This window comes from Microcaecilia unicolor, chromosome 4 (assembly GCF_901765095.1).
Source record: "Microcaecilia unicolor chromosome 4, aMicUni1.1, whole genome shotgun sequence".
In the NCBI taxonomy this organism is placed as follows: domain Eukaryota; kingdom Metazoa; phylum Chordata; class Amphibia; order Gymnophiona; family Siphonopidae; genus Microcaecilia; species Microcaecilia unicolor.
In genome coordinates, this window is record NC_044034.1 from 144,793,360 (window position 1) to 144,817,926 (window position 24,567).

The following is a 24,567-nucleotide window of genomic DNA, read 5'->3' on the forward strand; positions in this document are numbered from 1 at the left end:
ATTCTGCAAAGGGCGCTCACTTAGTCTTGAGATCTGTTCTGTTAATATTCTGCAAAGGGCGTTCACTTAGTCCTGAGATTTATGCTAATCTAGTATTCTGCAAAGCAGGGGTGTAGCCAGACACCCAATTTTGGGTGGGCCTGGGCCCAAGATGGGTGGGCAGAAGATCTCCATCTTGTCCCACAAGTGATTTGGTCTCTCCCTCTCTCACCTGCATGCCATATGGTTCTCAAACATACCCCCTCCCCTGCATACTTTTTAAATAGCAGATTTTCACAAAATTCTGGCTGTGAATACACACTGCTCATGTTGGCCCCACAGCCTTCCGTCTGATGCAACTTCATGTTTCTGTTTAGGAGGGAATACATCAGAGGAAAGGCTGTGGGGCTAGTGCGAGCACCATGTATCAGTTGCTGCTCGCTGCAGGTGAAGATCTTCTATTTAAAATGTATGCAGGAGGGACAGTTGTTGGGAGTTTTTGGCTGGTGGGGCTTGGAGATCCCTGCCTGCCACATCATAGGTGTGCTGCTACTGGGTGGGCCTGAGCCCAAAGTGGGTGGGCCCATGGCTACGCCACTGCTGCAAAGGGCGCTCACTTAGTCCTGAGATTTGTGCTAAATTAGTATTCTGCAAATGGCGCTCACTTAGTCCTGAGATTTGTGATAAGCTAGTATTCTGCAAAGTGTGCTCACTTAGTCCTGAGATCTGCACTAAGGTAGTATTCTGTAAAAAGTGCTCACTTTGCAGAATACTAGCTTAACACAGATCTCAGAACTAACGATGGCCCTGGATTTATGCCTACTGAAACCTGGTGTAAAGCTGGCACCCAACCTAGGCGCAGATATGATATTATTCTATAACATCGCACCTAACGTCTGAGAATGACCTTTGGTCCATCCATACTCCTGCCATAGCTACACCTCTTTTGAGTTGTGTGCTACAAAAGTTAGGTGCAGATGTTATAGAATAGGGTGTAGGGCAGATGTGCGTAATTCCATTTCCTTTCATTTCATTTATTAACATTTATATTCCACTCTTATCCAGAGCGGAGTATAATGTAACACACATAATAGAAAAATACCTTAAACAAAGACATATACATAAAAATATCAGTCAGACGTATCACAAAATTACTACTAATTAAATGCCAATCAACTCCAATCATTGATTGTTAGATCCTAATTGACTATTTCGTTTATGCACTTATCTGAGATCTACGTGCGCCCTATACAGAATCCGGGGCTAATGCTCATTTCAAGTCGATAAGAATGTATGAAAAGATATTAGGAGAAATGACAGTACTAAGGAAAATATTTAACGAAAGAGACATCACCACTGCAAATATTTGACTACCTGTCTTGTGTTTGACAGAATAACATTCTTCACCCCAGTGTTTACATTAAGATCTTCTATTGCAAACTTGCGAGCCTTTGCAGATTGTAAAAAACACCTGGGGCACTGGCAATTATCTCGTAGCCACACAAAAGGGTAGAGGCTCTGACTTCCATCTTTCCAGAAGATACGGATGAAGCGCTCCGTGTCCATGGCTTCTACGTGCTGGATCTCAGCACTCGGACCGCACATAGGAGGTTCCTGTACTGCTTTGATGGTGTGCTGCCAGCGCCTCCAGAGTAAAGGACATCTTACTGGAAGATTCCTGCTCTTCTGACCGTTCAGTAATGCAGTCACGAAGCCGCAATGGACTTTGTGTTTCAGGATGTGCTTAGTCAGAATTGACCACATTATGATGACCTGCCTTACAGAATCTTCAGAAGAAAGGGAGCTCGTACCGTTGAAAGAATTCACCCCAAATCTGAAAGAGAAAAACAGAAAAGGGTAGGTGCTCCAAGAAATCAGGCCAGACATACAGAAGTAATTTTATAGAGTCATTTTTGCATGTATGTGGCCACATATGCCTGTAAATGGCCTCTTATAAACTACCAATGGGTGTAAAAGTAGAGGAGTGGTCTAATGGTTAGTGCAGTGGGCCGAGAACCCAGGGAACTGGGTTTGATTCCCACTGCAGCTCCTTGTGACCCTGGGCAAGTCATTTAGCCCTCTATTGCCCCAGGTACAAACACAGGGCCCTGTTTACTAAGGGGCACTAGTGATTTTTGTGCGCGTTAATGCTAGAGACGCTAGCATGCCTACAGCACGGCTTAGTAAACAAGGCCCTTAGATTGTGATCCCACTAGAGACAGAAAAAATACCTGCATATAATGTATGTAAAAACTGGTATATGAAATCCATGACCCTTTACTTAGCCAGTAGGCATGTAAAGAGCTGAAGTTTGACTGAAGCATGGGTGGAGTTCCTAAGTATGCACATAGATTATAAAATACACTAATCTATATGCATACATAGTTATAGGCATGGACATTTACACCTGCTCCAGGGTGAGTGTACACGGAAAAGGGATGAGATTTGATATACTGTCTTTCCGAGGTTACAATCAAAGCAGTTTGCATATTATATACAGGTACTTATTTTGTACCTGGTGCAATGGAGGGTTAAGTGACTTGCCCAGAGTCACAAGGACCTGCAGTGGGAATCAAACCCAGTTTCCCTGATTCTCAGGCTACTCCTCAGTACCCACACCTTCACAGCCCCTCAAGCTAATATTTTATAAAGACAAGTAGGTGCCTGTTTACCTCCCCCCTCCCCCAACCAGACACCCTGTTATAAAATTGCCCTCAAGAAATCATGAGAGGCAGGAAATATATAATTTTTTAGTATTATCTTTAGAAATACGGATCAATGAAACTGGTGATCTGTTAAGATAGGCCAATAAAAGGAACCTGTGATTCACTTTCCAGGGCTTTACTCCCCTCATCAGATCAGTGGAATGACAGAAAGGACAGCTGTAGAAAGCAGGTCACAGGTTTATTTAGTCCAATACAAAGGTTTAACCCAAGAACTATGATTACTCTGTTCAATTTTATCATCATGAAGTCAATTAACACAAAGAGTAACGACAGTGTGTGGAACATCAAGAGTACAATCAGTAAGCATGTACTGACCATCACATCGCAACAAGCTTTCTGAATATCTGGTTGGCGTGCTTGTCTTTGGGTAGGCCACATTCACAGCTGTCAACATGGTCATAGGAGCCAACTTTTCAAAATGATTGGAGGTGCTTAACCTAACAGAAAATTATCTCTCAAGCACCCATAACACCCACAGAGCTGACACCTATAAACATGGTCATCCGAATCGGAGTTGTAGCCTGTGTGTACATTTTTTTATTTTTTGCTGATGGGAATCTTTGGGATAGTTATGCGATTGTTCTGAAAGTCTACTTTGATATCCAGAAGCAAAGCTGAAACAAGTTGTAGGAGAGAACTTTGGATTAACGGGTAAATTTTCAAATGCATATGGACCTCCTACATGGATAAAAATAGTCCGGTTGATATATATATACACATAGATACATAGGAGATACATAGGAGAATACATAGGATTTAGATACATAGGAGAATGGGGTAATACATGGAAAAATAACAGGCTGTACTGTAATGATGGGCTACATCTTTCTGTGATGGGAAAAAGGAACCTTGGGGATAGATAGATAGATAGATAGATAGATAGATAGATATAATCGATCTATATCTAGCTATCTATCTAGAAATAGATTTAGATATAGATATTTATGCTGGCCACAGCATTTAAATAATTAATGGATATTCAATGCCACTATCCAGATAAATGGTGCTGAGTGTCCATTCAGAGCAGGTAGTGCCACAGCTATATTCAAACTGCTATTCAAATAACTGGACAGATAAATTTAGGACAGCCTTTATCTGGACAGCAGTCTGAATAGAACCACTATCCAGAGAAATTGCCAATCCATCCCTGCTCCGTGTGTGCACTGTCAGCATTATTTGGCTAGTTCCAGACTGAAAGGAATTTCAGTGGCAGCCATGATCCAAATAATTCCCTTTGAATATTGGACCTAAGTCAGCCATATATTGGGGAACATGAGTTTTGTTGACTGAGAGTGTATGTATGCTTTGCTATATAGAAAAAGGCCATTCCAAACGCATGTGTAGAAGCTACATGAATATAATGCACACCCATAGCAGGTTCATTGCAACATATGCAACTCACGCCATCATTTTTAAACTTCTAGGGGTGTGTGTATAATCTACATGCATGGGTGTCACATTTGGAAACTCATGTTGTTTTAGGCAGTCTTTAAAGTACACATGTGCCTTTTCAGAACAGTGCCCTATTGAAAGTTTAGGAGTCTTTTTTGGCTCAGATTCGAATAACATAATTATTCTTCTAGCTGAATATGGCCTAATTTTCAAAAACACTTATCTAACTAGGGCCAGTCATCAATTTTCAGTGGCATTATGAAAATCATTGCAAATGGTGGAGCAAGAAATTCTCCAAACAACGTTGATATTAAGCACTGTTAGCTTGATAGTAACTGGTGCTAAATATTCAGGTATTGCTACATTTGGCTTTTAAAAGAAGCACCAACTGAGGAATTTAAACAATGAACCATTGGTTTTTGCCTTTGATAGATCAAAAAAATATATATTCCATGTTCTGTACTGAAGTTTTTAAAGCAATGTGTAATTTTTTTAAATCTAAAATGAAAATTGAAATTTGAAAGTTTAAGCTGAATACGACAAATGCTTTTCAAAAGTTGCCCCACCCACCTGTGTACAGATCAAGCGCACTCTAACATTTGCTCATGGAAATGAAAAAAAGTGGCTGCTTAGGGGGAAAAAAAGAACAGACAGTGAATTAATTTTGAAATCTCCACTCATACTTTTAACTGTATACTTTTCATCAGCACAGTGGGATTCCCACTGAGTTTCTCTTTGAAAATGAGCTCACAAGGCAAGAATGAACCTCTCTCTTAAGCCAGGGTATGCTGGATATGACCAGTTTCTCTGATTTTCTGCAAGTGCTCTCCTTAATGCTTGTGCCAAAGAGAACTTCCCTCTGGGCTTCATAGGGTGTAATATGTTGGAGCAACATGACAGTGTGTTCTTGGAAATGTTTTTAATCAAGCTACTGGGGCATGTGATGAAGCTGGAGTGCAGTAAGTTGAAAACAAATAAGAGAAAATGTTTCTTTACTCAGCGCATAATTCGACTCTGGAATTCGTTGCCGGAGAATGTGGTTAAGGAGGTTAGCTTAGCAGAGTTTAAGAAAGGTTTGGATGGCTTCCTGAAGGAAAAGGCCATAGAATGTTATTAAATGGATGTAGGGAAAAATCCACTATTCCTGGGACAAGCAGTACAAAATGCTTTGCTCCATGGATCTTGTCGGGTGATTGTGATCTGGATTGGCCACTGTCAGAGACAGGGTGCTGGGCTAGATGGACCTTTGGTCTGTCCCAGTGTAGCGATGCTTATGTCTTATGTCTACTGGCACCTAGAACTGTCAGGACCATTTCAGTGTTGGAGGTCATTTTACAAGGGTTAAGTACCACTTAGTACATAAGTACATAAGTAGTGCCATACTGGGAAAGACCAAAGGTCCATCTAGCCCAGCATCCTGTCACCGACAGTGGCCAATCCAGGTCAAGGGCACCTGGCACGCTCCCCAAACGTAAAAACATTCCAGACAAGTTATACCTAAAAATGCGGAATTTTTCCAAGTCCATTTAATAGCGGTCTATGGACTTGTCCTTTAGGAATCTATCTAACCCCTTTTTAAACTCCGTCAAGCTAACCGCCCGTACCACGTTCTCCGGCAATGAATTCCAGAGTCTAATTACACGTTGGGTGAAGAAAAATTTTCTCCGATTCGTTTTAAATTTACCACACTGTAGCTTCAACTCATGCCCTCTAGTCCTAGTATTTTTGGATAGCGTGAACAGTCGCTTCACATCCACCCGATCCATTCCACTCATTATTTTATACACTTCTATCATATCTCCCCTCAGCCGTCTCTTCTCCAAGCTGAAAAGCCCTAGCCTTCTCAGCCTCTCTTCATAGGAAAGTCGTCCCATCCCCACTATCATTTTCGTCGCCCTTCGCTGTACCTTTTCCAATTCTACTATATCTTTTTTGAGATACGGAGACCAGTACTGAACACAATACTCCAGGTGCGGTCGCACCATGGAGCGATACAACGGCATTATAACATCCGCACACCTGGACTCCATACCCTTCCTAATAACACCCAACATTCTATTCGCTTTCCTAGCCGCAGCAGCACACTGAGCAGAAGGTTTCAGCGTATCATCGACGACGACACCCAGATCCCTTTCTTGATCCGTAACTCCTAACGCGGAACCTTGCAAGACGTAGCTATAATTCGGGTTCCTCTTACCCACATGCATCACTTTGCACTTGTCAACATTGAACTTCATCTGCCACTTGCACGCCCATTCTCCCAGTCTCGCAAGGTCCTCCTGTAATCGTTCACATTCCTCCTGCGACTTGACGACCCTGAATAATTTTGTGTCATCGGCGAATTTAATTACCTCACTAGTTATTCCCATCTCTAGGTCATTTATAAATACATTAAAAAGCAACGGACCCAGCACAGACCCCTGCGGGACCCCACTAACTACCATCCTCCACTGAGAATACTGGCCACGCAATCCTACTCTCTGCTTCCTATCTTTCAACCAGTTCTTAATCCATAATAATACCCTACCTCCGATTCCATGACTCTGCAATTTCTTCAGGAGTCTTTCGTGCGGCACTTTGTCAAACGCCTTCTGAAAATCCAGATATACAATATCAACCGGCTCCCCATTGTCCACATGTTTGCTTACCCCCTCAAAAAAATGCATTAGATTGGTGAGGCAAGACTTCCCTTCACTAAATCCGTGCTGACTTTGTCTCATCAGTCCATGTTTTTGTATATGCTCTGCAATTTTATTCTTAATAATAGCCTCCACCATCTTGCCCGGCACCGACTTACATGCTGAGATGACCATGCATGTGTAAATACATTAAAACTTGTAATGTAATATAACGATACCTACATGCATATACCCATGGCATGTATAGATTTGAACGGGATGTGTTCTGGGCATGGTTGGTGTGGGCCTGGGGAGGGTAATGTTATAAATCATTTTCAAGTGTAAAATGCAGTCTATGGAGTTCATTTTCAAAACAAACAAAACATCATAAGGTAACAGAAGGACGGTTTTCTCTGAAAAATATCCAAGTTGTGAATTTCGACACTCCGATTTTAGATGTTTTGCTCCACTGTTCATCAAAATTTCAAGGGGGTGTGTTTTCGGAGGGACATGGATGGCACCAAAAGATAGATGTTTGTCTGCAATAATGGAATAAAATGAAAACACCTAGGGCTACAATTAAGACATTTTTGGCTAGACCTGTTTCGATCATGACTAAGTGACCAAATGACCACTGGAGGGATTAAGGCATATCCCCCCCTTACTGACCCCCTCCCAGGCTCCTAAGATGATGTGACAGTGATAATACATATCTGGCTCTATGACAGCTTCAGATGTTATGGCCAGTCCTATTAGAGCAGCAAGTAGGTCCCTGGAGTAGCCTAGTGGTCAGTGCAGTGGACTGTAGAGAAGGGGACCCAGGCCCATATCCCACTATAACTAGTACACTAAGGACGGAAAGTGTGAGCCCTCCAAAACCCACCAAACACCTACTGTACCTACATATAGGTGACATCTGCAGGCATAAAGGCTTTCATAGTGGTGTACACTTGGCTACAGTAGGTTTTTGGTGGGTTTTGGAGGGCTCACCATACAATTCCCCATACAACTCACCATTTCACCCCATAAGGGGGTAATGGTGAAATGTGTACCTAGGACCTTTTCTGTGAAATCCAGTGCAGTGCCTCCTATGGTATCCCACTGCTCTGCTGGGATGTCTGTGTGGCCAGTCTACTAAGAATGCTGCCCCCCATATGTTCTAATGACTTTTTTTTGTTTGTGTGTGTGTGAGGTGGGGTTACATTTTTCCCTTGGATTTATTTAATATTTATTTTTAAATGGTCCAAAAGGATAGATGCATTGAGCACAAAAACATCTAGCAAATGGCTATTTTCAAAACAAAAAGTTGAATGTTTTTCTGGTTTGAAAATGGCCATATTCGCTACTGGAGTTTTGGCAGTTTTTCACAAAATGTCCAAAATTGGATTTAGACGTCATATTGAATATGCCTCTCCACACATGTAAAATTAGGTCTCACACCTAAAAGTATGTATGATGCAAAACCGACCTATCTTTCTATAGTATGCATGCCTAGGGGCAGAGTTAGGGTTTATAAAATACCTGTAAAGTACATACATTTGAAAATGACACCTTACTGATCTATTAACTTAGGCATCCTGTTGTATACTTTTAGGGGGTAAATTTATATTTTTCCTATTTTTGTAGGTAATAAACACAGTTATGCACCCTGGATTAGAGTCAAAGGGCAAAGACCATAAATTGTGAGGCCCAGGAACTTATGATCTAATCTGATATCCTTACGGGCAAACAGGCCTGGGAAAGGAGGAAGTATAAACAAACACGAGAATGTGGTTCAGCAGGTGAGGGAAACCAGATAGTTTTGAAAGCAGACCAGATGATCCCGAGTAAGATAACTTGCTGAAGCGTTGTAAATCATTGTTAAAAACAAGTGTATAAAAATAGCTGTTTCAGTTCAGTATGTTGGAGTGATAGATACAGAGAGTATATGTATGCAGTAGTTCTATCCTCCCATGAGAAAATATTAATTTTATCAATACTTGGTAAGTAAGTAAATTGCTTTTCTCATAAGTGGCAGCCTTGGTCTTTTATCTCTACAAATTGTGGGTAACTGGTATATGATGATTTGGAGAGGTGGTAAAAAGACCTAAACATTTGCAGTGAATTAATTCATTCATTTTGCACCTGCTTCCAGACGCTCATATTTGTCAGCTACCTGCTCATTTGACCTTGAGTTTGGAGGAATGATGGAGGACAAAATTGTGCTGATGTCTGTGGTGCTCAAGAGCCTTTCAAACAGGGGAATATATATATATATATATATATATATATATATATTTTTTTTTTTTTTTTTAAATTTAGGCTCCTTGTTTAGCTTCCCTTGATTTTTAAATGTGCCACTTACACATACAAGTTGCAAAACCTGCTGCTGAAACATATATGAGCAGGCATTTGCACATACAGAGTTCCGACTTACGATGCATATTTTGGTAGAATGGCTGTTCCAGCCCTATGTGCCACCAAAGCCACGTTTTCCTGCAGCTTGCCATGTATTTATTTATTGTTTGCATTTGTATCCCACATTTTCCCACCTCTTTGCGGGCTTAGTGTGGCTTACAATAAGATAAGAATAATGAAAATACATTTGTTACAACTTGGTTGTGGGTTATATTGTACAAGGCCCTGCATTCGGTGATCATTTGTAAAGTACACGGTAAATGGTGAGTGTCCTGGCATACATATCCTTTTTCCAGTCTAGATGATCTATAAAATGTTACCTTCAACTACAACTCCAGATGCAGGTTGAAAAATATAAAAATCTTGAAAAAAATGAGCTGCCTGAGAAATTGGCCAGAAGTGAGAGGCAATGTTTTATACACAAAAATTGTGGCAAGCCATTTGCTAATGGGATTTTCCAAAAGGGCTTGGCATATGGCTTTAATAATCTCCAAATACATAAATTGAAAGTAGTATTAACCGTTCTCAGTCCTAAATATTATGGGCCCAATATTTGGTACTATTTAACTGGCACCAGCTGGTTAAATAGCGCTAATATTGAGCATATGATAGCTGGTTATCTCTGCTTAGCACATGGGGGAGATTCTATATATGGCGCCTAAAAAAAACAGGGTGGAAATCAGTGCTAAGCGTATTCTATAAGCGGCGCCTAGATTTAGGCGCAGTACAAAGAATATACTTAGTTGATATCTCAGCACCTAAATCTATGTGCATCCATTTACTCCAATGAAAATTTGGCATAAATCCCAGCATGTAGATTTACCTTCACTGGACCATATTCTATAACTATGTGTGTAAATTCCAGAACGCCCTCGAAACGCCCATAACCATGACCCTTTTTGCCTGCATGTGTTAAACGTTCGGCACACCATAAAAGAATACACTTAGTGAATTGTGTGCATAAATTCTAATGAGTGCCAATTAGTGTTCATTATTGCTTGTTAATTGCTGTTATTAGCGCTCATTAGCTTGTTAAGTTACACGTGTTGTTATAGAATCCGCTTGGATTCTGGCGCGGATCTCTAGGCATGCTATATAGAATCTGGAGGATAGTGGCTAACTGACTATATTGTGCGATATAGCCAGATATGCGCAAATATTCAACTGCTGGCTGGCTAAGTTTAGTGGGCAAATCGGACTGCCTAAATAGCAGTCCTATCTTTGCCCGCTATTAACTTAACTGCCCAGCACTGAATATTCACATAGGGGTCCTTTTACTAAGGTGCACTGAAAAATGGGCTGTGGCGGTGTAGGCATGTGTTATGGATGCACGCGGATCCATTTTTGAGTGCACTTGTAAAAAAGGCCTTTTTAAAAATGTTGCCGAAAATGGACATGCGGCAAAATAAAAATTGGTGCACGTCCATTTTGGGTCTGAGACCTTACCGCCAGCTATTGACTTAGCAGTAAGGTCTCTTGAGTTAACCATGTGGTAATTGCCTACGCATGTCAAGTTGGAGTTACAGCTTGATTTTCACCATGCGCCAGAAAATAAAATATATTTTCTGGCTTGTGTAGCGAATGGCAACAAAAAGAGAGTCCAAATCTCCCGCAAAAACACACAAAACAACAAGAAAAGCGGAAGAAACCCAAAAAGACCAGACTGAAACCACAGATGGTAAGAGCACCAAAAGAAGTTTTATTCGGACCCTACAAGCTTTTAGTGTCTATGCTCTGTTTCGGATAGCATCAGCGTTTTATGCTTTTCTATTCCATGAGAATTTTGAAGGAACATCTGTATATGTCAATTTGAAGACCCCTGAGGAAGGCCTTTTCGGCCAAAACACGGACCGTATAGGGTCCCAATAAAACTTCTTTTGGTGCTCTTACCATCTGTGGTTTCAGTCTGATCTTTTTGGGTTTCTTCCGTTTTTCTTGTTGTTTTGTGTGTAGCGAATGTGCATAAAAAATAAAATTACTGCGCAGGCCATGTGGTAGCTGGGCGGTAACTCTGAACTGACGCACGTTGGGCACACGTAGGTGCCTACGTGGCTCAGTAAAAGGGCCCCATAGCCAGTTAAATTAAAGCCAGCCAAACCCTCTCTTCCCCAGATATTGAATGTGAATGTCCATCATCGGAAACAACCCAACACTGAATATCCAGGATCAGCGCTGACAGTGGGTGAATATCTGGGGGTTTGAGTTTGCCAGTATTCTGAAAATATTTCAATTTTGTGAATGTCTTCAATTAGATCTCTGTCCAGTATATCACATCACTTGATCTTGCATTCTTGAAAACCACGTGAAGAATACAACCAAAAAAATGTTCCACTCCATGTGAAACTCAAAAGAGTAAAACCTTTCTTCCCAAGGGCTATTTTTCGAAATTTGGTACAGTCAATGGTACTAAGTCACCTGGACTACTGCACTGCACTTTACGCTGGCTATAAAGAACAGATCATCAAGAAACTTTAAACTGCCCAAAATACTGCAGCCAGACTTATATTTGGAAAAACAAAATACGAAAGTGCAAAACCCCTAAGAGAGAAATTACACTGGCTCCCACTTAAAGAACGTATCGCGTTCAAGATATGCACGATTGTTCATAAAATTATTTACGGAGACGCCCCGTCATACATGCTTGACCTCGTGGACCTTCCACCCAGAAATGCTAAAAGATCTTCCCGCACTTTTCTTAATCTACATTTCCCCAATTGCAAAGGATTAAAATACAGACTAACACATGCGTCCAGCTTCTCCTACATGAGCACGCAGTTGTGGAATGCACTACCAACTCACTTGAAAGCGATTAACGTAATAACTAACTTTCACAAATCGTTGAAAACCTATCTCTTCAACAAAGCCTACCACGAGAATCCATAACTAATCCACAACACATCAACTCAACTCAGTCCTTGGGGCACACCAAGCTCTGATATAGATTGTGAGCCCCATTGAGCAGGAAATAATAATGATTGTAACTGGCGGTAAACTTGGATTTGAAATCTGAGTAATTCATAAAATTGGAGGGGTCCTTTTACTAAGGTGCGCTGAAAAATGGCTTGTGGTGGTGTAGGCGTGGGTTTTGGCCACGCACCGATCCATTTTTCAGCACACCTGTAAAAAGGCCTTTTAAAAACGTTTTGCCGAAAGTGGACGTGCGGCAAAATCAAAATTGCCGCGCGTCCATTTTGGGTCTGAGACCTTACCGCCAGCCATTGACCTAGCAGTAAAGTCTCAATAGGTAACTGGGTGGTAATGACCTAGGCGCGCCAAATGCCACTTGACGCACGTCCGATACGGGCGTCAGAAAATAAAAATTCTTTTTCGGCCACATGTATTGGACGCATGCCAAAAATGAAATTACCGCAAGAACCACGCAATAGCCAGAGGGTAACTCCATTTTGGCGCACATTGGGTGCATGTAGAGCCTTATGCAGCTTAGTAAAAGGACCACTGAAATAGCTACAAAACATTTCTGCATGCTATATACACAAAAAGACAGAAAGTATGTATGGCCTCTCCCCAGCTCCCCTTCCATTTCCTATGCCCCTACCCAAATGGGCTATCATTTATTCTTATCTCTCTTCCACATCTCTTGTATTTTCCCATTCTTTCCCCTTCCCTTACTGATGCCTTTGTTTTCCTTTTCATCTGCTCTATAAAAATAATAATCAGCCTGTGTGGTAAGAATCTGGCAAGCTACTTCCAGCCATGAGCTGAACTAATTCCAGATATTAAATGCTGGTGCATGTGGAGCTCCCAGCACTGACTATCTGGATACGACTGATGACCCAGAAGTTAACCGAGCACCAGTTGATATTCAGACTGGTGGCTGGTTAACTTGCCGCACAAAGGGGTCCTTTTACTAAGCCTCGATAGCATTTTTAGTTTGTGGTAGAAATCAGCTGGTGGTAAATGCTGAGACACCCATAGGAATATAATGGGCACCTTGGTGTTTACTGCCAGCTGATTTCTACCACAAGCTAAAAATGCTACCGTGGCTTAGTAGAAGACCTGCAAAGTTAGGACAGACTGAATGTTCACTAACTGGCTAACTTTTCACTCCACCCTAACTAGCTGGTTTTAGCCTAGGTAATTAGAGAGGGTATTCAGAGGCACCATCTGGTTAAGTGCTGCTGAATATTGCCAGATACAGAGCTGGTCTTAGCAATTGCAGGGCCCTGTGCAGACCAGTTTGGTGCCCCCCCCCCCCCCCCCCCCGTTCCACCTAGCCCCACACCACTTAGCCCTGCTCCTTCTTGACAATATGTGTTTTAAACATTTTTTTTTATTTCAAATAAAGACAAAACAAGCAAAACTTGTACAGAAAAACTAATTCAAATATGCACAATGCTATCATAGGAAACCTTTGGGTTTAAAAATCAAAACCATGTGCATGTAAGGACTGGATAAATGAATTAAAACAAATCCCCTTAATATGTAATACTTGGTAGCAATAATGAAACAGTGATTGAATATTTACATAGCAAGCAGCCTGAGATTTATTTTCCACTGAACATAATTAACTTTGTATGAACTTGGCTGCTAATAGTGTGCTGAACTGGACAATGTTGGCACATTTAGACTGACTCTGGACGGTTCTGCACAAAGGAAACCCTTCTCTCATTAATCAAAACCTTCTCTGTGAAATACTAATAATAATAAAAAAAGGCAAGTGCATTTTTATAATATACTACTGCATTCCACAAAGCAAAAGGAGCAAGTTCCCACATGCCATCTTTTTTTTCTTTTGATGTAGGCACAGGAAAAAAAAATATTTTAAATGCTCCCAGGTTTCAATCTAATTCATGTTTAATGTGGGATAAAATGCCATAAATAAATAAATAGAAACTCTGAATGTTGAGCACCTGATTCTCATAACATGATGTCTGTTTAGTGGCCCTTTACCAGGAGAAAAAAAAAATCTCTGCTAGTACTAGGGTGTCCCTTTAACCAGCCCCTCCAAATTACACAGATATTACCTTGATTTTTTTTACAGTATCTTTCCCTCCCTGTCCCTTTAACCAGCCCCTCCAAATGACACAAGATATTACCTAGATTTTTTTTTACAGTATCTTTCCCTCCCTGTCCCTTTAACTAGCTCCTCCAAATGACACAGATATTACCCTGATTTTGTTTTACAGTATCTTTCCCTCCCTGTCCCTTTAACTAGCTCCTCCAAATGACACAGATATTACCCTGATTTTTTTTAGTGTCCTCCTGTCCTCTCCCCTCCCTCCCACTCACCTACCTATTCCAGACCTCCTCCCGAGCTGCAGGGTGCCTTCCTGGCTCATACCTAAAGCCACTCTGGTGGTCTAGTGTAGTCTTTGGGGCAGGAAAGATCCCTAGTCTTTCCTGCCCACTGCCGGCACTGACCCTCTTGCTGTCGCATCTTCTTTAAAATGGCTGCCGAGGCTTCCAACAGTGGCCTCGCAAGACCAGCGGAAGTCTCGGCAGCCATTTGTAAAGAGTGATGTGGCAGCAAGAGAGTCAGCACTGGCAGGAAAGACGGGATCTTTTCTGCCCCGAAGACTCCATTAGACCACCAGGGTGGCTTCAGGTATGTGCCGGGAGGGCACCCTGCGGTTCAGGGGAGGAGAGGCAAAGAGTCAGATTGCAGGAATGGCGGGGAGCAGGAGAGGGCACCACAGGGCCCCTAGAAGCACGAGGCCCTGTGTGACCACCCCTGTCACCCCTGCCTAAGACTGGCCCTGGCTGGATAGCCCTGCACAAGTGATTTAAATGGCCAGGAGCCTGGTAAATCGCTTTGAATATCGACCCCAATATTATTATTATATAGAGTTGAGAGTGGGAGGGAAGGAGGCACTATGGTGAGACTGGGAAGCAGGGGCGTAGCCACGGGTGGGCCTGGACGGGCCCAGGCCCAGCCACTTTTGCTCCAGGCCTGCCCAGCCTCTTCTGCCTGCTCTCCCCGTCCACGTGTTCTGCTCACTTTATTGCCCTGAAGCACCGTTCTCCCTCAAGCACCGGCGATTCCCATAGCCAGCCTTCTGCCAGCGCGTGTCGTCGGGGCCTCTTCTCAGGCACGTCCCGCCTACTCTGCAACTTCCTGCTTCCCACCTTTTCGGAAAACAGGAAGTAAAAATGACCAGAACTGACCATGTGCAGGGGGCTGTTGCGAGGTGCGGGGGGGGGGGGGGGGGGGTAGCGGGTGGAGAGGAAATGCGAGGCCTGTGCCCACCCAGTCCACCTCCAGGCCCATCTAAAAATTAAACTCTGGCTACGCTACTGCTGGGAAGGATCGGAAGGTGAGAGCAGTGAGTGTTGGAAGTGAAGGAAGGGTAAAAGGATAAAACAGAAGGCTAGAGAAATAGATAACTAGAAAGAAGGGCAAATGAGAGAGGGTGGGAAGAGATAGAAAGAAGAGGTGGGAGGTGAGGAAAACGAGTCAGTGTAAAAATAGAACTGAAAGAGGAGAAAGCCACCAACAAATTGGAAGGAAAAAGGTAAAAATTAGCATATGCAAATATACAGATATGTGCTGCTGGATATGCTGAGGAAGGTGAGAGACAGTGATTGTGAGAAGAAGGGACAGGAAGGTCATGTGCTGGTACCCTTGCACTTCACACCTCTTCAATGATAGCGCATGCGCAGTGTGCTTTCCTGCCTTCCCCACATTTTCTGCTAGGTAAAGTCGGCCCTTTCTCCCCGCTTCCCCGTAGTGCTACCCTGCCTTTCTGTTCCACCTGAAAGGTGGAAGGCCTTGGTCTGTGCCAGCTGCAGATGAAAGTTTCTCTTTTCTTTTACCTGGAAAGAAGCAGAGGTGGTGAAGGCCTGGATTATCCCCGGGAAGTTTGCGAGCAGCTCAGGCAGTGGCTGTCATTCTAGTCAGCACAGTTATTAATACGAAAGTGCACTGCAGCGGCCTCACGTGCTCCAGGAGCTGAATGTGGGTGAAAGGTCAGAGCTCTGAACAGAAATGAAAAGTAAATTAACTGTGTTTCCTCATCCCTCCCACTAGAGACACAAAGCTCAACCCTGCACAGTTCCAGCTTAGCCCTGCTCACATGAATGAAAAGACTGACAGAGAACATTCCCCCATCATCTCACCACCTATGTGTTATCCGGTGGGATTCAGTTTATAATTAAAAAATGAAAAATTGTGTGCACAGTGTTGAAACATTCTGCATATTTTTTTTTGTAATTATTTTATGCAGAATTTCCCCATCATAAGGCACAGCCACCCTCCTCCAGTACTTTCTCCCTATCAATTGATACCTTCAGCTAATTTTCTCCCCCCCTCCCCGCATCCAGGCTCACCCCCCAGATGTATCTTATTCAGCAAGTTCCACCTTCATCACCCTGAGCAACTCCCAGACTCAATCTCTCTCCTGCCCCCCGCCATAGCCGCCGAGAGGGGGGCAAAATTCCCCGGGCCTCCAAGGGGGGTCCGGCGCTGCAGTCCCACCCGCCCTCCATCTTCGACCGTCTGCCACCAGGCCGGGCCCCCTGCATTGAAATCACAGCGCCTCTCACCTTCATGTGAAAGCGCTGCAGGCAGCAGGGCAACAGATCGCCTCCCTTCGGGCCTCCTTCCTTCCCTGTGTCTTACCCTCGTCTGACGTAACTACCACGAAGGCGGGACACAAGGAGGGAAGGAGGGCCAAAGGGAGGTGATCTGCTGCCCTGCTGCCTGCTGCGCTTTCACACGGAGGTGAGAGGCGCTGTGATTTCAATGCAGGGGGCCCGGCGGCAGACGGAGGGGGACGGGGGAAGGGGGAGCGGTGGAAATGACCTCGGGGGGGGGGGGGGGGGGGAGCGGCTGGGGTGGGGCCCCGGGCCCGGCCCAGTCTCTCGGCGGCCCTGCGCCCCGCCACAGATTTCTCCTTCTGCCTCTCTCCAGCCTTGACCCTTCATCCTCTAGCCTTCTCTCTTCTTTCTAGGTTTTACCACAACGCCACCTAGTTTTATCTTTCCAATATCCCTCAGCAAGACACCATACACCCCCTCCCTTATACCCTTAAACTCCTCTTTTCCAATACCCACATTACCCCAACAAGACAATTCTCCCACTTGTCAATAACTCAATGACACACTTATGGGAATAACAGTAGGCCACAGCTTAGTTTATTAAACAACCTTTTAACATTGCAACATCCTTCATAATAGATAACATCCCCCGAGCTACAGCTATAACATGTAGAAATATCCAAAACCCCCACCACTGCTTGCCATGTCAGCAAAGCAGCCAATCCGCTTCCAGTCCATTGCTGCCAATCTCCTTCTTCCAGCTCCGCCTTACCAGCAAGAGCCCTGCTGCAGGTGTGGACCTCCACACCAGTAAATCGGGTCTTCTGACCCTCCAATTAATAACCTGGCTCATCCCCTCGATAAGCCACCAGCCCAGTAGCTCGGGTTTTCCACCACTGCGACAACCTAGAGCCAACAGCCTGCCAGTACAAACCAGGTGACTGAAAGGAAACCCCACTACTCTAGCCCACGCCCTAGTGGGTGGGTGGGACGGAAGCCACCTCCAAGGAGCAGGAACGCCCTGATCCTCAGAGGGAGCCTGCTTTTATGAGCCAGCATGCGACCCACCTCACTCTTGTGCCTGCTCAATCCCCCCTCTGACAAGTTCGTGGGCATCCGTCACTGTTCAAAAGTGAACAATTGCTTATGCCTTGCCTATCTGGTGCGAAGGTGGCGGACCTCACGCGTCACCTAGATAGGATTTTAGATAGTGCTGGGGAGGAGCTGGCTTTCTTGGTACATGTGGGTACCAATGACATAGGAAAATGTGGGAGAGAGGTTCTGGAAGCCAAATTTAGGCTCTTAGGTAGAAAGCTCAAATCCAGATCCTATAGGGTAGCATTTTCTGAAATGCTACCTGTTCCACGCGCAGGACCCAGGAGACAGGCAGAGCTCCGGAGTCTCAATGTGTGGATGAGACGATGGTGCAGGGAGGAGGGTTTTAGATTTGTTAGGAACTAGGCAACATTCTAGGGAAGGGGGAGCCTATTCCGTAAGGATGGGCTCCACCTTAACCAGGGTAGGACCAGGCTTCTGGCATCGGAATTTAAAAAGGAGATAGAGCAGCTTTTAAACTAGAAACAAAGGGAAGGCCGACAGTCGCTCAAAAGCACATGGATCGGGATAAGGTATCTTTCAAAGATATCACCAAAACAGGGAAGATAGGGTATCCTGATAGTGAGGTTGCAAAAGAGACCGTAGTAGATCAGGTGTCCTTAAATAAAAATAAAAATCAGACAAAAGATTGCAAATTAATACTGTCAAGTATTAAGCATGTTTGAAATGTCTATATGCGAATACCAGGAGCCTAAGAAATAGAATGGGAGAGTTAGAATATATTGCACTAAATGAAAAATTAGATATAATAGGCATCTCTGAGACCTGGTGGAAGGAGGATAACCAGTGGGACACTGTCATACCGGGGTACAAATTATATCGTAGTGAAAGGGTTGATCGAATTGGTGGAGAGGTAGCATTGCATATTAACGAGAGCCTTGAATCAAATGGATTGAAAATTCTGCAGGAAACAAAACACTTCTTGGAATCACTGTGGATTGAAATTCCATGTGTAAAGGGGAAAAGGATAGTGATAGGAGTGTACTACAATCCGCCTGGCCAGGATGAACAGACGGATGCAGAAATGTTAAAGGAAATTATGGACGCAAACAAACTGGGCAACACGATAATAATGGGTGATTTCAATTATCCTGATATTGACTGGGTAAATGTAACATCGGGGCACACTAGGGATGTAAAATTCCTTGATAAAACCAAGGACAGCTTTATGGAGCAGCTGGTACAGGAGCCGACGAGAGAAGGAAAAATTCTAGACCTAGTCCTTAGTGGAGCGCATTATCTTGTCAGGAGGTAATAGTGCTGGGGCCGCTTGATAACAGGGATCATAATATGATTGGATTTGATATTAACTTTGAAGTAAGTACACATAGGAAATCAAATACGTTAGCGTTTAACTTCAAAAAAGGAGACTATGATAAAATGAGAAAAACGGTGAAAAAAAAAACTTAGAGGAGCGACTGGGAGAGTAGAAAATTTACATCAGGCATGGATGCTGTTCAAAAACACTATCCTGGAAGCCCAATCCAAATATATTCCGCGTATTAAAAAAGGAGGACGGAAGACCAAACGATAGCCGGCGTGGTTAAAAAGTGAGGTGAAGGAAGCTATTAGAGCTAAAAGAAAATCATTCAGAAAATGGAAGAAGGAACAGACTGAAAATAATGAGAAATAGCATAAGGAATGTCAAGTCAAATGCAAAGTGCTGACAAGGAAGGCTAAGAGAGACTTCGAACAAAAGATTGTGTTGGTGGCAAAAACATATAGTCAAACTTTTTTTTTAGGTATATTAAAGCAGGAAGCCGGCAAAAGAATCGGTTGGACCGCTAGATGACTGAGGAGTAAAAGGGACGATCAAGGAAGATAAAGCCGTAGCGGAGAGATTAAATGAATGTAAACCTCGAGGATGTAATGGGGCAGTTCTACAAACTGAAGAGTAGCAAATCTCCTGGACCAGATGATATTCATCCCAGAGTACTGATAGAACTGAAAAATGAGCTTGTGGAGCTATTGTTAGTAATATGTAATTTATCTTTAAAATCGAGCGTGGTACCGGAAGATTGGAGGGTGACCAATGTAACGTCAATTTTTAAAAAAGGTTCCAGAGGCAATCCAGGAAATTGTAGACCGGTGAGTCTGACGTCAGTGCCAGGCAAAATGGTAGACACTATTATTAAGAACAAAATTACAAAGCATATCCAAAAGCATGGATTAATGAGACAAAGTCAACATGGATTTAGTGAAGGGAAATCTTGCCTCACCAATCTACTACATTTCTTTGAAGGGGTGGACAAACATGTGGATAAAGGGGAGCCAGTTGATATTATGTATCTGGATTTTCAGAAGGTGTTTGACAAAATACCTCATGAAAGACTCCAGAGGAAATTGGAGAGTCATGGGATAGGAGGTAGTGTTCTATTGTGGATTAAAAACTGGTTAAAAGATAGAAAACAGAGAGTAGGGTTAAATGGTCAGTATTCTCAATGGAGAAGGGTAGTTAGTGGGGTTCCCCAGGGGTCTTTGCTGGGACCGCTGCTTTTTAACATATTTATAAATGACCTAGAGATGGGAGTAACTAGTGAGGTAATTAAATTTGCTGATGACACAAAGTTATTCAGTTGTTAAATCCAGGGGCGTATCTGGAATCCGGCGGTAGGGGGGGCCAGAGCCAGAGAGGGGGGGCACATTTTTGCCTCCCCCCCCCGCCGCCGCCGCCGCCGCCGCCGCCTCTCTCCACCCCCTCCCCGCCGTCAACCCTCCCCCGCTGCTTACTTTTGCTGGCGGGGTCCGACCCGCAATCTCCATATTTCGGCTTCCTCCGTGGCCATGTGCTTCCAGGAAGTAACGCTGCAGCGCTGATTCGTTGAATCTAGTTCGGCGTCTGACGTGTGGGACGTCAGACGCCGAACTAGATTCAACGAATCAGCGCTGCAGCATTACTTCCTGGAAGCACATGGCCACGGAGGAAGCCGAAATATGGAGATTGCGGGTCGGACCCCGCCAGCAAAAGTAAGCAGCGGGGGAGGGTTGACGGCGGGGAGGGGGGCCAGGGCGAAATCTGCGGGGGCCCAGGCCCCTGTGGCCCCACGCAGATACGCCCCTGGTTAAATCGCGGGAGGATTGTGAAAAATTACAAGAGGACCTTACGAGACTGGGAGACTGGGCATCTAAATGACAGATGACGTTTAATGTGTGCAAGTGCAAAGTGATACATGTGGGAAAGAGGAACCCGAATTATAGCTACGTCATGCAAGGTTCCATGTTAGGAGTCACAGGCCAAGAAAGGGATCTAGGTGTCGTCGTTGATGATGCGTTGAAACCTTCTGCTCAGTGTGCTGCTGCAGCTAAGAAAACAAATAGAATGTTAGGTATTATTAGGAAAGGAATGGAAAACAAAAATGAGGATGTTATAATGCCTTTCTATCGCTCCATGGTGCGACCGCACCTCAAATATTGTGTTCAGTTCTGGTCGCTGCATCTCAAAAAAGATATAGTGGAATTAGAAAAGGTGCAGAGAAGGGCGACAAAAATGATAAAGGGAATGGGATGACTTCCCTATGAGGAAAGGCTAAAGCGGCTAGGGCTCTTCAGCTTGGAGAAAAGGCGGCTGAGGGGAGATATGATAGAGATCTATAAAACAATGAGTGGAGTTGAACGGGTAGATGTGAAGCGTCTGTTTACGCTTTCCAAAAGTACTAGGACTAGGGGGCATGCAATGAAGCTACAAATTTAAAACGTATCGGAGAAACTTTTTCTTCACTCAACGTGTAATTAAACTCTGGAATTCGTTGCCAGAGAATTTGGTAAAGGCGGTTAGCGTAGCGGAGTTTTAAAAAGGTTTGGACGGCTTCCTAAAGGAAAAGTCCATAGACCATTATTAAATGGACTAGGGGAAAATCCACTATTTCTGGGATAAGCAGTATAAAATGTTTTGTACTTTTTTGGGATCTTGCCAGGTATTTGTGACCTGGATTGGCCACTGTTGGAAACAGGATGCTGGGCTTGATGGACCTTTGGTCTTTCCCAGTATGGCAATACTTATGTACTAACCTGTTGACACCACCCCGCCCTTACCGCCAGTCAATGGGTTCGCCCCTGCTAAGTTGACCCAGTCCACGGTTAATATGGCCTGTCGAGACAGGCTCTCGGGCTTGTCTTTTCTGCTCATCCTCTGGTTCTCTCACCCTAGATCTCTCTCCTGCCCTTCCTTACCCTTGCGCCCTTCCTCCTCTCTCTCCCCCCCTCTTGCTCTTTTCTTCTATACCCTCTCTCTCTTTCTCCCTATAACCTCTCTCTCTCTTTTTCCCTATATCACACCCCTCTATCTTCTCTCTCTGACTCCCTATAAGCTCTCTCTGTCTCTTTTTCTTCCCCTTTCTCTCTTCTTTTTCTCTAAACCTCCTTCACTCTTTTTTTTCTCCCTATAGCCCCACTTCCCTCTCTCTTTCTCCCTATAACCTATCAAACAGGAGAGAGTAGAGGCTGCTCAAAGAATGGATCCAACTCAGGAGATGTAATCAAAATATACTTTATTGATGCACATATGCAGGGACCGACACGGTCCGTGTTTTGGCGTATCACACCGCCTGCATCAGGGGTCAAATCTACAATTCATCTGAGAGAAACTGGAGGAATGCTGCAAATATCAAACCACAGGACTGCAATCCTATCGGACTGATTTAGAGTTGCACACAACTGAACCCGCACTGGCAAGTTCTGTGGGGTCCCTTTGTGTATTTACACAAGCGGACCCCGCAGAACTAGCAGATATTTGCAGCATTCCTCTAGTTTCTCTCGGATGAATTGTAGATTTGACCCCTGATGCAGGCAGTGTGATAAGCCAAAACACAGACCGTGTCTGGTCCCTGCATATGTGCATCAATAAAGTATATTCTGATTACATCGCCTGAGTTGGATCCATTCTTTGATCAGCCTCTACTTTCTCCTGTTTGGTTTCCCTGACGTAGAGGTTTTTTCCTGTTTGTGATTTGACTCCCTAAAACCTACCTCCATCTCAGGACATGGTTAACACTGGTGCCACTTTCCGTTTTCTCAATTCAAACCTTTTTTTTTTTTTAATTAAAGCTTACATATGTTTACAGAACAATAAACTTGACATACAAATATGTGCACGAGTGAGATTACATTTTCAGGAGTAAGGACAAAGTTTGCTGTTACACCTCAGCAGATTTCTACCCTGGCTCCTGATTTTGAGATGCTTCTGCACACAGTTCCTCTTTTCCGCTGTGGTAAAACCAGAACATATGGAACTCACAGTTTTTTTCCACTGGGTTTGAATTGGTTTCAGAGCTGCCACCATCAGGATGTTGAGCAACTGTGCTTCTGATCTAGTCATTCTGCAAGGTGAGATATCTCCAGGTCATGATTTTATAGGAAAGTGGTTCGTTTACTTTTAGATTTTACAATTCCCCCGATTCTATGACAGAAGGGTTGTACATAATCGCATTCGTATAACATATATTGTTATGTTTGCATTGTTGTTTGTAATCTCTGTTTGAAATTGTTTCTATATTGTTTGTGTTTCTTTGTATTTTACCTTACATAGTAACATAGTAGATGACGGCAGAAAAAAGACCTGCACGGTCCATCCAGTCTGCACAAGAAGACAACTCATGTGTGCTACTTTTTGTGTATACCCTACTTTGATTTGTACCTAGTACATAAGTACATAAGTAAATAAGTAATGCCATACTGGGAAAAGACCAAGGGTCCATCGAGCCCAGCATCCTGTCCACGACAGCGGCCAATCCAGGCCAAGGGCACCTGGCAAGCTTCCCAAAACATACAAACATTCTATACATGTTATTCCTGGAATTGTGGATTTTTCCCAAGTCCATTTAGTAGCGGTTTATGGACTTGTCCTTTAGGAAACCGTCCAACCCCTTTTTAAACTCTGCTAAGCTAACCACCTTCACCACTTTCTCCGGCAACGAATTCCAGAGTTTAATTACACGTTGGGTGAAGAAAAATTTTCTCCGATTTGTTTTAAATTTACTACACTGTAGTTTCATCGCATGCCCCCTAGTCCTAGTATTTTTGGAAAGCGTGAACAGACGCTTCACATCCACCTGTTCCACTCCACTCATTATTTTGTATACCTGCTTTTCAGGGCACAGACCGTATAAGTCTGCCCAGCACTATCCCCGCCTCCCAACCACCAGCCCCGCCTCTCAACCACCGGCACAGACCGTATAAGTCTGCCCAGTACTATCCCTGCCTCTTAACCTCCAGTCCCGCCTCCCACCACCGGCTCTGGCACAGACCGTATAAGTCTGCCCAGCACTATCCTTGCCTCCCACTACCGGCTCTGGCACAGACCGTATAAGTCTACCCAGCACTAACCCCGCCTCCCAACCTCCAGCCCCCACCTCCCACTACTGGCTCTGCTATCCAATCTCAGTTAAGCTCCTGAGGATCCATTCCTTCTGAACAGGATTCCTTTATGTTTATCCCACACATGTTTGAATTCCGTTACTGTTTTCATCTCCACCACCTCCCGGGGGAGGGCATTCCAAGCATCCACCACTCTCTCCGTGAAAAAATCTTGAACCTTAATGATAAATTCTTAAATAAATAAAGGGACCATTTAGTAAAGCTTAGTGCACATTAATGGAATTAAGTTCTAAGAAGCCCATAGGTTAAAAAAAAATAGTCTTCTTAGCATTTAGGGGTCCTTTTATTAAGCAGCGATAGGCACGGGTAGTTTCAAAGTTGGCACACTGTTCCCCAAGGTAGAAAATATTTTTCTATTTTCTACCACGGAGGATGTTCCTGACGGTAATCGGCAGCGTGGCCACATTGTCGCATGCTGCCTGATTACTGCACAAGTAGTGTGTGAGCCCTTACCGCTAGATCGATGGGTG

General features: G+C 43.8%; 1 protein-coding gene across 1 annotated transcript in view; it reads right to left on the reverse strand.

Moving 5' to 3' along the window:
- The window catches only part of BBOX1 (gamma-butyrobetaine hydroxylase 1), a 133,680-nt gene extending 117,710 nt beyond the window's left edge, over window positions 1–15,970 (reverse strand). Inside the window, exons 1-2 of the mRNA XM_030200694.1 lie at window positions 15,887–15,970; window positions 1,354–1,813 (exon numbers count right to left, since the gene is read on the reverse strand). Of these exons, the coding sequence (XP_030056554.1) occupies window positions 1,354–1,743 (390 nt within the window). The 5' untranslated portion in view covers window positions 1,744–1,813; window positions 15,887–15,970. The remainder of the gene's footprint in view (window positions 1–1,353; window positions 1,814–15,886) is intronic.
- Window positions 15,971–24,567: the final 8,597 nt, after the last annotated feature.